General features: G+C 37.1%; 1 protein-coding gene across 3 annotated transcripts in view; it reads left to right on the top strand.

Moving 5' to 3' along the window:
- Positions 1–15,123, top strand: part of RBM25 (RNA binding motif protein 25) — a 33,219-nt gene extending 18,096 nt beyond the window's left edge. For 2 of the 3 annotated variants that reach the window (XM_036383450.2, XM_054515058.1), the window contains 12 exons: positions 1,179–1,232; positions 1,482–1,565; positions 5,133–5,410; positions 6,237–6,453; positions 6,735–6,824; positions 8,376–8,449; positions 9,167–9,317; positions 9,670–9,994; positions 10,962–11,236; positions 11,673–11,771; positions 12,476–12,523; positions 13,558–15,123. In XM_036383450.2, the coding sequence (XP_036239343.1) occupies positions 1,179–1,232; positions 1,482–1,565; positions 5,133–5,410; positions 6,237–6,453; positions 6,735–6,824; positions 8,376–8,449; positions 9,167–9,317; positions 9,670–9,994; positions 10,962–11,236; positions 11,673–11,771; positions 12,476–12,523; positions 13,558–13,650 (1,788 nt within the window). In that variant the 3' untranslated portion in view covers positions 13,651–15,123. The remainder of the gene's footprint in view (positions 1–1,178; positions 1,233–1,481; positions 1,566–5,132; positions 5,411–6,236; positions 6,454–6,734; positions 6,825–8,375; positions 8,450–9,166; positions 9,318–9,669; positions 9,995–10,961; positions 11,237–11,672; positions 11,772–12,475; positions 12,524–13,557) is intronic. The other variant, XM_054515059.1, reaches the window with a different exon arrangement.
- Positions 15,124–17,430: the final 2,307 nt, after the last annotated feature.

Genomic DNA, 17,430 nt, shown 5'->3' with positions numbered 1-17,430 from the left:
GTTAGTCATGGCCAACCTGAGGTATAAAAGTGCTGAGCTGAGAATTTGTTTTTCTTTCTTCTCCCTCCCTTTGGGAGAAGATGTTTTCTTTGATGACAATTTGCAAATGAGTCACTGTTTAATGCTATCAGCTGTATTTTTTTGTTGCAAGCACTGTTACAATGTGTATTATCCTGTGGGTAAATATACATATATATGGCCATGAATAATGCCAGGTAGTTAAACATTGTAAGAGACCTTTGCAGTCATGAAGAGCTGGGTGCTGGGTGTGTCCCTGTGACAGAGCAATATTCTCTTAGCTCTCTGTTGTGTAGAACTTTGCTAATCTGAGCCAGTCGAGTAGCCAAATGAGCTCTTTTAAAATACGCAGCACTTGTGGGTTAAAATTGCACCCCATCATCCTTTCCATAGTGGGAAGGAAGACAAGAAACTTGGAAGTTGCCATCTTTGGCCTGTATGGATAGTGGTGGGAGTGAAGAGATGGTACTAGCTTCTTGTTCTCTTGTCCATAAAGGAGAGGGGAGAGAAAGACTGTGAGGGTGGGGGGGGAAGGGAAGGTGGATGCAGATATATTGCGGGGGTGGTGAGGGGGGGTGTGGAAACTCACCAGCTTTGGGGCTGTTGTCCCCTGAAGGGCTTGGTGTGGAGATGACTCCCGCTGGTGTTAGCAGCAGAGGCTATTAGTTCTTCTGGGTGAAGGCATGACTGCTGTGGGGGAGTTGAAAATGTGTGCGGGGAGCTGAGAGTGAGTGAAATCTGGTTTTCAATTTCAAGCACGGGGGAACCTCGCTAATTCGCACTAACTATAAGAGCAGGTGCAATCTACCAAATTCTGCGAATTAGCGAGTAAATGAGATCAAGACATACCCACTGCAAATATACATATTTATTTTGGCAAGTGTAGCTTAGCTTTGTTTCTGATGCTACCATAGCGTACTAATATCCTGTAGTACACTTGTAATTCAGTGAAGTCTTACTAACATGAGACATCACTATGTGTTTGTAAGTAGTTCAGCAAAGGGAGAATTAGCGAGGTTCTTCTGTAACTTTGTTGAATCAAAGAAATGAGATCACAGCAATACAATATTGCTTTGTAGTACAAACATACAAAACATTGTTTTTCAGAGTAGTGTGCAATCAATTTTTAAAAAAAAAAATCTCCGTGGATTTTTCCGCAGATTTTCCGCAGATTTCCAGTGGCCCCACTGATACCTTATCCACTCATCACCAAGGTTCGTTTACATTGTAGGCTTTGACAATGACTATGTTTACTGCTAGTTGCCAGATTTGTGACTCTTGTCCATCTGATTTTTTTTTTTCCACTCATTAACATCAGACTGTCAGGTTTGGTACTGCAGAAGGACTTTATTTATCTCTTGCAAGACTGGTTGAAAACTTCTAACATTCAGCTTTTCTCTTGTTCTCCTGTGTCTGTACAGATGGCTGTTAATGCTTTTACTCCTGTCCCCCTTGTTTTTTAGGAGGATATAAATGCTATAGAAATGGAGGAAGACAAAAGAGACCTGATATCAAGAGAGATCAGTAAATTCAGAGACACACACAAGGTAGTATTCTTGTTTTTGCACTTGATAAAAATTAGGCTTTTTCAAAATCCAAAAAACCACTATTATAAAATTTAGCAGTACATTGCAATATCACTTAAAATTATGTTTGTATTAGGTTTAATATACATGTAGCTCTTTACAAGTCAGAAAAAGACAGTTGCCACGTTAAAGTGGCCCGTGACATCTTTATGCTAAGACTTTGATTGCTACTGAGTATTTTTCATTCTTCTCACTTCAGCATGAATAAAGGCAGCTTAAGTTGCTACACATACAATAAGTCAATATATTTATAAGTGAAGGCTAAACGGGGCTGCAGTATAAGGCATACACTTGAGTGTGTTTCTCTAGGTAGATTTGTAACATTATCCAAGATTTTTGAAGAGATGAAACGTGAATTAAATTAAAGTCTTTTATTTTAATAGTTCTAAGTTAAGAGTGGGGGAAGATTAAAACTAGGTCAGTGGTTACCAGACTTACCAAACTTTAGATGCATGGAAGAACTGTAAATTCCCATAAAGCTAATCTATTCATTGACCCCCACCATTATGATAGAGATCATATGGTGACTAATGCAAGATGAAACTCACAGCTTGGAAAGTAACATGGAATAGGATGTAAGTATGAGTTTCTGTTTTTTATTATACTTATGGATGCCCCCTCAGAAAAATATGCAAAGGGGTAACTGGCTTGGAAATGTTTGTGCACATCAAGTCCCACCCCAGGGTCCCCACTTACAGAAGTTTCCACTAATGCTAGTGCAAATGTGAATGTTTCTGCTTTGGAAAGTGATTCTTGCGGATCGGAGAGCACAGCTATGCATGTGATGTTCTTATTTTAATGTTTAGCTTAAAGTTGGTATTAATTTTTTCCCAACAAGATTGGAGTGGTCCTTGGCCTAGGGAAGTATCCACAAGCTGCTCTTTTGAGCACACACTTTTCTTTCAAAATACCCCCACATCAACATTAAAGAAAATGTTGAAGATACAGCAAGGTGAAGTGTGCCCATGTTGTTCAGCTTTACCACATGCAGTCACTGGGGATGGTACCATGTTTTCATGCAACCGTATCAGTATGAACACAGGTGACTACATGTTAGTATATGTACATGTTTTCAGTTTTTCTCTTGACTAAAGCTTTGCAAGATAGAAACCTGGGGGAAAAAAAAATCTGGAAAAAGTCAACCAAAGAAGCTCAGCAATTGAATGTGAAACTGGTTAGTGGTGAAACTTCAGTAGAATTATGTTCCATTCCAAGCCCCATGTTGTCACTGATACTAAAATGCAAATGAGTAATACTTTTTTGTAAATTGCAAACAAAACAAACAAAAAACCAAGCTTCACTGTTTCAGAAGCTGTTGGGCATTTCACTGCCCTCGATTTGTATTTTTGGGGGGCTATTTTGGATTTCTTAACATCAAAAATCAACTGGAAGTAGTCATTGTGTATATTGGATATGTTTAAAAGGGGCTGTTGAATCTTTAGCAGCGGGCTAGTGAGCACAGTGAACCTTTGCATGTTTTTGGTATGAGTTTATGAACAATAACGACAGACTGTCAGGGTATCAGCATTGCAGGGGGCGTCCATTTACAGCACGGACGAGTCTGAAGAGAGCTCAAGGTAAGATTTATAATTCTTCTACCTGTTCATTTCTGTTCATTGCTTCAGTTTATCTGATACTGTTCCCATCCCATTACCCTGTCAGGTCCTTTTATTTAGGTTTACAGAAGTTGACTGAGGTCAGATTTTAATAACAAAATACACCCGTTTATTTTTTCAATTGGATTTTAAGGAAGTGGACTTGAGAAAAGGATTTTAATATACTAAAACTTGTGCATGTGTATTTACACTTCTGTGAATATATTTTTAATAAAAGAAAGAAACCCACTCTTGAGAAATCTCACCATAAACAAATTTTTGAGAGTGGTGAAAAAGCAGGAGTTCAACTAAAGAAATTTCTATTGGAACATCTAAGATAAGCTGTAAGTATCAACCACTTCAGTATGTAAACTTTCTTTAAAAGTATATGAAATTTGAGGTAAGTTGTTTTTAAAAGTTGACAACCTAGTTTAAAATTTTATCCTGCTGAGGTTTAACACTGTAAAGCTCCTGGATAATACAGTCCTTAGAAATTAGTTTTTCAGCCCAGTGTGTATTATAGGATCTAAGTTTTATTTTTTCACATCAGTTTTCTACCAATTCCTACCATTTTTAGTCCCTTTTTCCTTTGTGATTTCAATGTATCCAACATGGGTTTGCCTGTATTGTGTTATCAATGCAGCATAGTTTCACTGGATACATTAATCACTAGTGAATTAGCTTTATTTCTGTAATCCTTTGTCGGTTCTCTGGTCCCTGTGCCTATGGCAGAAGAACACTAATCAGGTAAGATTGCTTTTTAAAGTTGTCTTAAATACTTTGTTTAAAAGAAAAGAACAAAAAAACACAAACCAGAGAAAATGCTGTTTCATTGTTCCAGTTTTTAATTTCATTTCAGTGATGGTAAACGTGGAGCCAAAGGGGATAAACCTGTTTATTCTGCTCAATATTTGTTCAAAAAGTGGTATTCTTGCATCCATCAGGTTGAAATTTGGTATATTTGGTTGTTATTTGGTATATTTGTGAACCGTGTACTTGCTCTTCCTCCCAGAAACATAGCTAATAGGCAAGGTTAATCCAGTGTTGGCGGTCCATGTCCTAGCACAGCATCTGTAAGTGAACACATAACAATTGCTTCCAAGGATGGATTTATCTATCGTTCTGTTGATGTATTTTCTATTGTCTTATAGGAATTCTGGTCATAAGAACTGTTTCTATATTTAAAAAAAGGGGCAAGTTTGTACAATTTTTAGTAAAACTGTAGCAGGTAACCTTTAGTTTCTGTGTTTCAAAAGAGCTATTTCCAACCTTTTTTTAACTGTCTCCATCTTGCAGTGGTGGAAGTTAAGATTCCATTCTGCAGAGTCCAGTTCTTACCAATGAACACTTAGAACTTTTTTAGGGAGGGAAAAGGGGAAAATTGACAGTTTTCTTCACTGTTTAACCACATGCACCGTGTGTAAGTGGATATATTTCTTTACCCAAGTTTTCATCTAGGATGGTTTTGGTGTGCCAAGACTTTTTGGGAAACAACTCACTGTCCCAGTAAGCATTCCACTGAAATATATTTTCCTAATTAAATGGAGTTAATTTTATCAGCTGGAAGTTCACTTTACTTGTACCCAACTGGCTTATAGGGCCAGTAGAATTTAGTCCCACCTGAGTCATGACTGGTAGTGCACACTGAATGTGCAGTTTAGTCAGCTCACAATACAATACCAGCCATACTCTGCTAAGGTTGGAGATTGCTGGTCTGTGTAGATCTGTGCTTTTGCACAAAACTTAGTCTTGTGATTGCTGCATTTTGATTTCATACTTATGAGTTCCAAAAAATACCCACCAAGCCCTATTTAATGTTTTAAAATTAGTGGCGGTTTTGGTATTTCCATTACCAGCCTTGTGTGTTGCGTCGGGAATATCCAGTTTGTGTAACTACAAAATTAACTATGAAAGTTCTCTTGTTGGTTTTTAGAAACTGGAGGAGGAAAAAGGCAAAAAGGAGAAAGAAAGACAGGAAATTGAAAAAGAACGCAGAGAAAGAGAAAGGGAACGGGAGCGTGAACGAGAAAGGAGGGAGCGTGAAAGAGAGAGGGAACGTGAACGAGAGAAGGAGAAGGAACGGGAGCGTGAACGGGAGCGAGATAGGGACCGTGACCGAACTAAGGACCGAGACAGAGACCGCGAACGAGACAGAGACCGGGACAGAGATCGTGAAAGGAGTTCAGATCGCAAGGATCGGAGCAGATCAAGGTAGATGTACTTCAGCTAGTATTTATTTCACTTTTTCTTCGTGCTGTTTACTAAATGCATGTAGTTCAGTAGATCAGCTGCCATTCAAAAGAGAATGACAATGATCCTTGTGGAAGATCAGAGTAAGAGCAGGAAGTCCAAACTGGGAGAATACTTGACTTCCCCCCACAGCACAAGAATATAACAACTGCAATATGCAGTAAGCAACTCTCCAAAGATGATATAAGCATACTGGTTTTATCTCAAATGTTGCCTATTTTTCATTATTAGCTTTATTCCTGCTTAAGGTTATCTTATGTTTGTGGCATTTCTTAGCTTAAGCAGGTTTTATCATTTCCTTTGTTGGATTTCAGGGGGTTTTGTTTCAGTTGGTTTGGTTTGGGTTTTTTGTTTGGATTGTGGGTTTTTTTAGTAAAAGCAAGGGAATTACTCATTCAAGGTGTAATTAATCAAAACATATCAAATGCTGCTTTCACATTAAATCATCTTGTCAGAAGTGTTGAAATTGTCTGTAAGCCACACGAAAGATTTGTTAAGGATACCCTTTGTTTCTGGTAATTTTGGCTGTGCAGAACTGCTAACTCAGTCTCATAAGAAATTGCCATATGCTCATGCTTAGTTTCTGTAAATACTGCTATTTAATGGTTAGTGTTCAAACAATTACCTTTAGTGGATTTTTGAATACCCATCAGTAAGGATTGATTTCATGCCCATTTTTGTACCAGCTAATCATCTTCTACAACTGCAGAAGAAAAATAACTTCTATTAATCATGTGATTGAATGGAGAGGCTCTCTACTGAACTTTGGGGTTTTTTCTTCCTTCAGAGAAAAAAGCAGAGACAGGGAAAGAGAACGAGAACGAGAGAGGGAAAGAGAACGAGAACGCGAGAGGGAACGGGAAAGAGAACGGGAGCGGGAAAGAGAGCGGGAAAGAGAGAGGGAAAAGGATAAGAAGAGAGACCGAGAAGAAGATGAAGAAGATGCCTACGAAAGACGAAAACTGGAGAGGAAACTGCGTGAAAAGGAAGCTGCATATCAAGAGGTAGGTTAGAATTTTTAAGATGCTTTAAATTAAAAAAAAGTCTTTTGAGAGTTGATAACAAGTCCTCTAGTATAAAATGCATCATTCTTCTTTTCCTAAATGAGCTGGGGCAGAATATGTTTGTCACTGTCAAAACAGACTTTTTATTCAGGCGTTTTGAATAAAAATTATGCAAATTATTTATAGTAGAGTTATTTTAAACAACAATTCAAACTAACTTTGAAGTCGTACTTCTGTTCTTAATGTTCTTGAGGATTTAAGTGTATTTTTTTCTGTTGCAGCGTCTTAAAAACTGGGAAATCAGAGAACGAAAAAAAAGTCGAGAATATGAAAAAGAGGCTGAGAGGGAAGAAGAAAGAAGACGGGAAATGGTAAGGCTTATAGTTTGACTTGTAATTTTCCCTGCCTTGTTCTCTTGGTCCCTTTTAGAATGGAATATTCTGCTGTTACATTTATGGATAGTAATGGAGCTCTCATTTTGTATAAAGGCTCTGTGTGTTTTTATACAAAAAACCCAATTAATAGACTTGAAACAGAAGATGTTTAGTAAGTGGGAGTACTACTTTAAAGTCTGAAAAACAAAGCCTAGTGGTTTGGTCTAATGAAGGCATAAGCATGAGAAGTAGGCAGCTGCAAAATACTGTGGTCCAATCATCACATAGTATTACAACTGTAACTTCTGTCAGATTTGTGACAAAGCTACTGTGTGTTCTATGTCATTTAGGTAGAACTAGAACCAGTTTTTTTTTAACTTCCAACCTGCTCATGTGCGCAAACCATTTATGAGCTATAATACAATATTCTTTAATGTATCTCCGCACTTAATAAATGCCTGTCCTTAGTTCATTAGTTGTGAAATTATCAGTTACCAATGTAACACTTGGAAGCTTTGTTGGAAAAGACACCTTTGGAAGATAGATAATTCTGTAATCTCATCATTTTGTGCTAAAGCATAAAGAAGTTATTTTACGTTTTAGGAGTGTTATTTCACTTCATAGATTCCCAGAGGAGAGATGTTGAGATAGTAGAGAGTGGGTTAGAAATCACTTCAAAGCCTTAAATGTAAAGAAACACACAGGGGAAAGAGGATTATAAAATACATTGTTTCATGTGGAATTCAGGTTTTCCTCTAAATCCATGAGCGGAGGACAAAATGTTTGAAATTGACTCAATGATATTTTCCATTCCAAATCCTCCTGCATGCTGGCTGTGGATTGCAGTTGTAGAAAACAGTGTTTCATTTTGTGCTGAAATTACAGCCATAATCATAATTTGTTTCTCAAAGTCATTAGCACAGAAATATGTTGTTGGTTTAAGGATATTGCTTAAATACAGGTTAGAAGATCTTAATTTAATTTCCCTTAACAAACTGAGGATTTTGCCCCTTTTATCAGAGGGGGAGAAAGAGAGGAGACACTTTCTCCCTTGTCCCCTACAATGGGGCGAGTCTCCTCTCTTTCTCCCTCGCCTGCACGTTAATACCACATAAGCCTGTACCTTGGTGCCGCATGGTTTGTTTCAGTACCACAATAGGAGGGTGCTTATCCTAGGAGCACCCATCAAATTTGTTTCTGTGCATGACTGTCTTGAAAGCTCTTGAAACCAAGCAGTACTGATAAAATACAGTTAGGCTGCCATGTTAAAATACTCAGTAGCAGACTTGAAGGATTTGGAGAAAAGGAACTTTTGACCTTCTTAATCTGTAATGCAAAACAAAATAAACCAAATAAGTATATATATATATATATGGGTGGGGATGTATATGTGTGTGTGTACCAAAATTTTCCATTTTCTGTTTGGAAAACTCTGTATTTTAGTTTAAAGCAGAGTAGATTTACAATTAACTCACTAATAACATTAATAAATTTTAAACTCCTGGAAAGGAAACCAGAAATCCTTATTTATGTTTCAATTCCTTGCAGGCAAAAGAAGCCAAACGGTTGAAAGAATTCTTAGAAGATTATGATGATGACAGAGATGATCCAAAATACTACAGGTATGTCTTTGTACTCCTAACAAAAAAATGTCCATTTTTACTTTAAAACACAATTGTAGGGTTTGTTGGCAGGGGCTTAAGGAGTTTATATTTGCCTGGTAATATGGCACTGTAAGGTTAATGTGGCAATAATTACCTAATTATTTTTGTGTCACTTCATAAGTGGCAGAGTGGAAAGGGAAGCTCCTTACTTCTGCTGGTTAATGCTTGGGAGTAACTGCTCATTCCCATGACTTTATTTTTGTGAGGCAGGGCAGAAGTCAGTATAATGTCAAAACAAGTTGCGGGGAGCAGGGAGAAGGGAACAAGCATGCCTCTAAATAATTCATGGCAAAGACACTGGAAATAATATGAAGAACCAGCTGGTTAATGTAAATGATTGGGAACATCCTTCAGCATGGGACTAACTAACATTTGCATAAAACTAAATTAGCAGAAGTGGTTCTGGCCAAATACCTATAAAACTTGATTCTTTCCTCAAAGAGATCAGCAGCCACATGCTCCACTTCTGTTTAATGTGGTGGGGTAGATTCTGTACAGTAAGGTTGAGACCTCGTATCTTAAGATTCTAATGTTACAAAAACAGAGGATGCCAGGTGCCCTTACGAATCTTATTTTCATTTAGCGGCGGATATATCTGCATGAAGTTTTTCTTATATTATGGTACAAGACTCTCATTGAAATGTTGTCTCAATAAAAAATATGTATCTTTTATAGGGGTAGTGCTCTTCAGAAGAGGCTAAGAGACAGGGAGAAGGAGATGGAAGCAGATGAACGAGATAGGAAAAGGGAAAAGGAAGAATTAGAAGAAATTAGGCAGCGTCTTCTGGCTGAAGGACATCCAGATCCAGATGCGGAACTCCAGAGGGTGAGTTGCTGTTGGTCTGACAGGAAAACGAGTCCTTTGTATTCTGGTTGTATTGAGCAAAATTGGTGTAAGAGACCTGATATTTACTATTATCTCTATATGCTTTTTCCTTATAAAGAAGTCCAGATAGGCAGTAGGAACAATGAAAACAAAAAACTTTCCAGATCAACATCCAGATTTGATGGAGTTGAAAACAAATTTGAATTAATCAGGATTCCTTACAAGAATGCCAGTAGTTACGGTTCTTTTTCTTGACTAACAGCCTTCTAAAGAGAAGGATCTTTAGATTCTTTTCAAACAGTACTGGATTTGAGAGAGCTTCTATTTTTGCTAATTGTCTGTTTCATTGTAGATGGAGCAGGAGGCTGAGCGGCGTAGGCAGCCACAAATAAAACAAGAGCCAGAATCAGAGGAGGAAGAGGAAGACAAGGCAGAAAAAGAAGAAAAAAGAGAAGAGCCAGAGGAAGAGGAGGAAGAGCCTGAACAAAAGCCCTGCCTTAAACCAACTTTACGACCCATCAGTTCTGCTCCATCTGTCTCTTCAGCTAGTGGAAATGCAACTCCTAACACACCTGGTGATGAATCTCCCTGTGGCATTATTATCCCTCATGAAAATTCACCTGAACAACAGCAACTGGAGGAGCATCGGCCCAAAATTGGACTCAGCCTCAAATTGGGCAAGTTTAAGTTTTATTTCAGTCTTCCTTATGGGATCAAAATAAAAATTGTCAAACTGAGTAGCCACATGGTTTTCCAAATATGTCGAATGGTTTGGTGTATTTATATTAAGTAGTTGTTATCCAGATGCTGTGTTTGAGTTGACCTATCCAGAAGATACATTTTATAGAGCTCTCTTCATCCAAAACCTCGAGGCCAAAAAAGGAGGGAAGTTTAGGCATGTTCAAGGGCTACTTTTTGCAGGAATATTCTGAGCTGGGATTGGTTATTTTCACATGCCTTTCCACCTTAATATATCTGTAAATATCTCTTTGAAACTCATAGCGACTTTTCATTGGTGTAAGTATAAGTTAAATTTAAGACCCTTCTAAAGAAAAATAAAATTAGATTTTTTTTTCTTCCTGTTAGAATATAACAATAAACTGATGACAGTTGTGAGTGAAATTTGAGCCTAGAATTCCTTAGTACTGGAGAAGTTTCCTGCATTTTAAAAAAATTATTTGTGAGCAGCAGAACTAAAAACATTTGTATTCCAGAAGGTTTGTGTGTTTATTATTTACTATTTTGATTAAGTTATGCTGGGCTGCACTTTGAGCTCACACTGTGTTATAGCTTGAATGATGAGAGACTGTATGGTCTTGTTGAACGCTTTTCTTACGCATTGCAGCCTTTCACTCTGTGCTCTGCTGAGGCTGGGGCTCGACTATGGTCTTCCCTCAGAGAGAGTGCTAATTGGTTTCAAGGCAGAGAAAAAGACGCTGTTTTGCACATGGGTCAGTCATGAACACACTCCATTAAATATCTTTACCTCTTTGCCACTTTTGTAACAGAGTTTGAGAGATGAAAAGCCAGTGCCAGGCATTCATAGATGTTTATGTAGCATATGAAGCAATATTCCTCAAGTAATGAGGGAAGAGCAAACTAGTTGCAGTTGATTAATATGTTACTCTGCCTTTTGGGTTGTAGGCGCCTGCAATAGTCCTAATCAGCCCAATGCTGTAAAAAGGAAGAAACTTGCTGTGGATAGTGTTTTCAATAAATTTGATGATGAAGACAGTGACGATGTGCCCCGGAAAAGGAAACTTGTTCCCCTGGATTATGGAGAAGAAGATAAAAGCAATATCAAAGGCAGTGTCAATACAGAAGAAAAGCGCAAGCACATTAAGAGTCTCATTGAGAAGATACCCACAGCAAAACCAGAGCTCTTTGCTTATCCTCTTGACTGGTCAATTGTGGATTCAGTAAGTTGATTCATTTAACCATTTTTAAAAAGGCTTAATTTTTCCAAGTAAACATTATAATTGAATAGAAAAGCAAGGTTACTGGGACCCCAGTGGATTGGAGTATCATCATCAAGTGGAGTCAAACTCGAGTCCTCTAGTTATTGTTCATACGTAGTCCTTATTCTGAATTATGGCTGCTTTTTTTTGGGTTTTCCTCAAACTGCCACTACAAATTATCAAGCAGTTTTATGGAAGGAGGAAAAAAGACTCTAAAATGTTTGAGTGGCTCTCAGAAATACTTGCAGATGCCAAATCTCCAAGGGTTGTATCATTGATAGCAAAATGTATCTTCTGCTAAATAGCTGTTTGAGTCTTTTAGATACCTATTGGGCAGTTCTCACAACAGAGTGAAGCTTAAGGTAATCATTATTTTGGTTTTGTGTTTTTTTTCCAGACGCTAATGGAACGTCGAATTAGACCATGGATTAATAAGAAAATAATAGAATATATTGGTGAAGAAGAAGCCACACTAGTTGACTTTGTTTGCTCTAAGGTTCGTGTTTTCTGCATTCTCTGTGAAGTTAGGGCTTTGCTCCCTATTTAAAATGTAACAGTGACTCCTGTACTCCTGTTTATAATGGCTTGTCTTGGTTTATCTTGGGGCTACCTTATGAGAGGCAAAGCAAGTCCTGAGAGTTTTGTGACACAGTTGATTAGCAGAAAGTCAAAAGGAGAAGTTGAATGTTTTCCATGCTTACATTATATACGGGTGTGCATATATATGTAAATAAATGGAACTCTATGGTCTTGAAAGACAACTTACTTGGTTCTGGAAAGAAAATTAAATCTCTCTACTTAACAGGTAGATGAGAAATGCAGTTAGGAGGAGTGATACAGGGAGAATTTTGCCTTTGTCTTCAATTAGCAGCTTATTGTTGAAGGAAGGGAGTTTTTTCTTTAAATTAAGAAAACATAATTGGAGATATAAGAATAGCCGGCAAATACAGGACATGTGAATCTCTGGAGCTTCCTGGAACTTGTTCCTCAGTAGTTGGCCATAAACTAGGACTACTATGATGGATTCCTATGCAGTTTAATGCTAATTTTTGCCATGACTGTTACTGGAACCTGATGAACTGCAAATACTTCTTGCACGTGCAAAGCTTTCAGAATTCCTTGGACATAGCTGGATTTTGTCCAAAAATGTGTATAGGGTTTATTCTAAGTTTTCCATCTAAAAACATTTGTTTCTTTCAGGTTATGGCTCACAGCTCACCTCAGAGCATACTGGATGATGTTGCCATGGTAAGCAGAAATTCTGTAACTGATATACCTTCTACATTTTACTGAAGCTAAAAGTCAATTATGCAACATAGCAAGAGTCCATAACAGAAAACGTGTTAGAAATGATTAAGCACATCATGCTAGCTCAGGCATTATTTTGCCGTTACAGCACCTAGGTACAAATTACTGACCCCTCTTCAGAACTTCTCAGAAATGCGAACAAAAATTTTTTGTCCCTAGTAGTAGATGTCAAAATCAACAATAACAGAACTATATCAGAAATAAAAACTTTTATTCTTTCTCGTTCTTATGAATAGATTTTTATTAGTGGTTTAGTGGGTCTTTTCCTAATTAATGAGCTAAAGGTGATTTTCTGTAGAAAAGTAAAAGCTCTTTTTTGCCTGGTGTTGGAAGAAAGAAACAGTATGAAATAATGCTACTGTTCCACCATGTTTTCATACATTGAAAGGTGAATAAAAACTAATCCGCTCTCTTCTGTAAGGAAACTTGGAGGCAAAGTTGATAGGATCCACATGCATAGTGCAAGATAGTAGATTATTTTTGGTGTGACTAGTAGTGACTTGGGGAACTTTGGAGAGATGCTGTGCACGCTAAAAGTTTGTACAGATTCAAGAAAAGCCTATATAAAAAGTTGAGGGAAGAGAAATCCTTTGTGGGTTTATTTAACAAATACCCAAGGAAGTTCCAAATTAAAATGAGCAGAGATTAGGAGTTAATTTAAAAGAAGATACCACATGTGAATGTCTTGTTCTTACAATATTTCCAAGCCTGCCATTTCTCTGCCTCTTCCCAAACCACTTTTGGATACTAGTTTACTGATGCTTCTTCCTGTAAGTGCTCAACAGCTGCACTATACAAGTATGTGGTTAGAGCCTGGTCAACTAATGACACAAACTCACCAGAGTTTCATTCGGTCCCTCTCTCAAGGACTTGTATTACGCTATATCCATTTTTTTCGCATCTATCTACAATTAGTCTTTATAACTGGAATGCATAACCTAAAAAATAATCTATGAAATGTGTATTTCCTACAGGTACTAGATGAAGAAGCTGAAGTTTTCATAGTCAAAATGTGGAGGTTGTTGATATACGAGACAGAAGCAAAGAAGATTGGCCTAGTGAAATAAAGCACTCTCCTTGCTTCTAGGGTTCCATTTCAATTTTGGGCTTTTTTTTCCCCCCATTGTTCAGAGACTTCGAATCTTCTCTGTTCTCAGAGACTTGAGACCTGTATTTTTTTATGTAGAAAATGTGAATTTTTTTGTCCTCTGCTCTGAGGCCCCTTTTACCCTTCTCAATTAGTTATCAAATCCTGCATTGGTTCTCTTTATAATATATGAGGTACAATTACCGGTATGTTTTATAAGCTGCAGCTACTGTACATGCTCTTTGGTAATTTTGTTATGTTACTCTGATTCTTGTAAATATTAAGAAAAAAAAATCCCTGTTTTGCAAAACATTTGCACTTAATGTGGAACTATATCAGTTACAGATGACAAAGGATTTTACTGCAAGTTTATCAGTCTTTTTTTGGGAGCATACTTCCCTTTTTAATTTAAGAAGTGATCAAAATACAATTTAAAAATAAGTGTCTTGAGCTGTTTTCACAGAACAGCTTTGTGTGGTCATTTGATCTCTTCATCTGACTGGAAAAGGAGTTCTTTCAAACCTCTCTTTCTAGTAGTAGAACCAGTAGTAATCTTGGTACTTTGTTGCCCATTAAGAGTTACTAATGAAGCTGGGAACCTATTCTCTTGCAGATGTTCTGTGTCTTTCCCAGAAAGTGCAAATCACAGGAAGTTTTTTATTTGCTCAGTTAAAACAAGAGCAGGACCTAAATTCAGTAAGTGCTACCTAATGGTTTTTGGGGGATTTTTTTCTGCTCGATTTCATTCTAGCCCTACCTACTATCCCTTCGGTCTCCAAAATAATCAGATGGCTTTTTTAAGAAGAAACTATTTTTAGAACTTTTTTTTTTAGTATTTAGAAACAATACAAAAAGCCCTGTTTGGATGTAACTGTCTCTTAAAAAAAAACAAACAAAAACAACCATGTAAACTAAAACATAAGTTGTCAAACAAAGGTGAAGTCTTGTTTTTATCCATACTGTTAAACTAGCCCTGACTTTTGTTTTCTACTGTATGCAGTCTGTTGTCCACAAAAAGGGTAATATTTTCCTGCCTTGTTTGTATGTTTTTTTTATAAATAGACTGATATGGTATAAATGATGACATGTACTGTAAACTGCATTTTTTTTATCTCATACCTGGGTAAGAAGTCAAATCTATAATGTGCTGTGAGCTGTTTTGATTGCAGGAGGACTGTGTTCCAGGGAGCAAACGGTCTCAAAGTTATTTTTAATTTTTGAAACAAAATTCTTAATATCAAACAAATTAAGTAAAGGTGTTCCAGTATCTCTGTATTGTATTTAACTGAAGGATACAGGTTGACCTGTTCAGAAAACATAACTGTGACCTTGAGTTACTAGTTGTTTGTATCTGGAGAGGACACTTGAAAACACTGTTCTTAACAATTGGGATCGTGTATAGGTTCCACCATGTAAATATTTCAGATATTAAAAATGTATATATTTGATTTAAGGGTTGATATTGTTTTGGAGTCTTATGCAGCATGCAATTGTATTTAATTGCTTACCGAATCAAGTGTTCCCAAATTAAGGGGGGGTGGAGTTGGGTGTGTTTAAAACTACCTCCTGCTTATATCAGGTGACTAGAAGCCTGCAAATTTAGACATGATCCCAGTATGTTCTTTCTCATCCCTGTGGTACTACACTACACACCACCAAATGTTCTTTTTCAACTTGAAGTGTCATGCTCAGATGTTACTTTCATGTTGTGCTTGAGTTTGCCTGAGACTGTTTTGGTTATGCATACTTACATGTTGCAATCTTCCTATTTTTTTCTGCCACTTGATGGTTGCAACCCTAAGAAATTACTTCCCCGTTCTCCCTATACAGTTCTGCATCATCATTTATCAAAAAGTTTTCAAATTCTAAATAAATTCAAAGCTTTCTCTGTTTGTAGCAAATACAGAGAAGAGGGAGAGTAAACATCACAAATGCCTTTTGACCTGGTAAATGGCATTCTCTGTCATGAGTAGTAGTTAAACAAGACAAATGTGACAAACACATTGTAATGCCACTGTGTGACAGATTGCCCAACATCCTCATCCGGATTCTTCAGAGAAAGCTCAAGTTGTGAAACTTCAGTTGATTTCTGCCCTAAACTGAAGCTGTGTGTGCAATGGAAATAAGCTTGTACTCTCCTAAGGAGACTAACGGTGCTGGGATGAGAAAGACATGTAAATTCTAAGCTGGAGTGTTAAATATCTAGGTAAATAAGTATATAGAATCATTGTGATATCATCAAAAAGTCAGTTTTGTGGAAGTTCAGGTTTTTTTCAGTAGTGGAAGAAGAAAGGAATGTTCACTAGATGAACTCTGGTTTGGCTTATCAGCTTTTCTTCTTTCCTTATCAGCAAGTATAAAGTCACTTCTACTTTTACTGCAAGTTTTGTTTTTATGTCTCAGTGATACTGTATTTTGTGCCAGTGATGCTGGGGAGTATAACACAAGTTATGTACTGGTGAGGTTCCTAGCATAGAAATTAGCTTCTGTTTGTTAGCTTTCAACATGTGCTAACAGAATTATTTCAAGATAAATATGGAAAATCTGGGGTAGAAAAAGCCTTTTTTGCCAATATCACCACACTTCGCTCTCTGCATGTATGATTTAATACTCTATGGTAGGTTAGACACAGATCAAGAGAGTGCTCAGAATGGGATACATGAGTAAAGTACAGATGTTGCCACCAGGTACTCAGTACATCATGACATAGTACAACCCATACTGTGAGGGAAAGTTCCAGAAGTTCCACACACTGTGTAATGAAAAAATACCAGTATTTACACAACAGAACTGGATGTACTTGTTTATCTGGACCTTACAGTGGAATAAGGCTTTAAAACTTGACATAACACATGCTCTTACTCTCCTGATAATCATTTTGTGTAACTACCTTTCAGTGTTTGGAATATGTCAATACAAAAAGTATCATTTTTCTTCATTAATATGCACTGAAAAGAAATGGGAAACAAGGAGCAATTAAGATCCATTACCAAGAAATATATATTTTTATATTATCTTCTAAGTTGGTGAGAGTCTTATTTTGTTCTTAGAGTATTTAACCTGCTCACCTGCTGATTTGGTCTTTTTAATCTTAGCTGTTTCCTTCTCTTTAGGCAGGAACCAGTACTAAAAATAATTATCATGGCTCTAAATGTGGGCAGGGGAAAGGCCCTAAACAGTGAGTTTAGCTTCTTAATGAATTCCTGTGTCTTATCACTAATGCTTTCCTATTACTGAGAGAGAATTAGACCTTTCATGTTCTTATTAAACAGGGTCGCTAGATAGCTGCTTGCAGGAGTAGTATTTTGGAAAGTGGATATGCTGAAACCTGCAAGCTGTTGGGTTCTATATTACAATTGAGTCATGCTTTTTCATATTCTGTACATTATCTGGTGTAGGAACGTTGAGTACAGAATTAAAAATTAGTACACAGTCATGCAGTGTGAGCAGTATAAGGTATTGTTTAATAGACATTTTATTGTAGATCAAACTGATACTAATAATAGAAAATAGTTTGGTAGAGCTGTATGCCCATGTATGGTTGGTTGAGTTTTTTGTTTGGCTGTTTCACCTTTTTAAATTACGAGTAGTTTTATTTATGGTTAGACATCACTTTCAGTCTAAAAATGGCTTCTTCTAAATGCATTTCATATTTCTGTGAGCTATTGCAAGTCAGTTTGCGTTCCAATACTTACATCAAAACTTTTAGGTGCAATAGTTCTGTCCCACTTAATTTTAGCATAGATTTTCCTGTAGTGTA

The sequence above is a fragment of the Molothrus ater genome, chromosome 6, assembly GCF_012460135.2.
Source record: "Molothrus ater isolate BHLD 08-10-18 breed brown headed cowbird chromosome 6, BPBGC_Mater_1.1, whole genome shotgun sequence".
NCBI classification, from domain to species: Eukaryota; Metazoa; Chordata; class Aves; order Passeriformes; family Icteridae; genus Molothrus; species Molothrus ater.
Note: the sequence above shows the minus strand (reverse complement) of the source record. Positions and strands in the feature narration are given on the sequence as shown.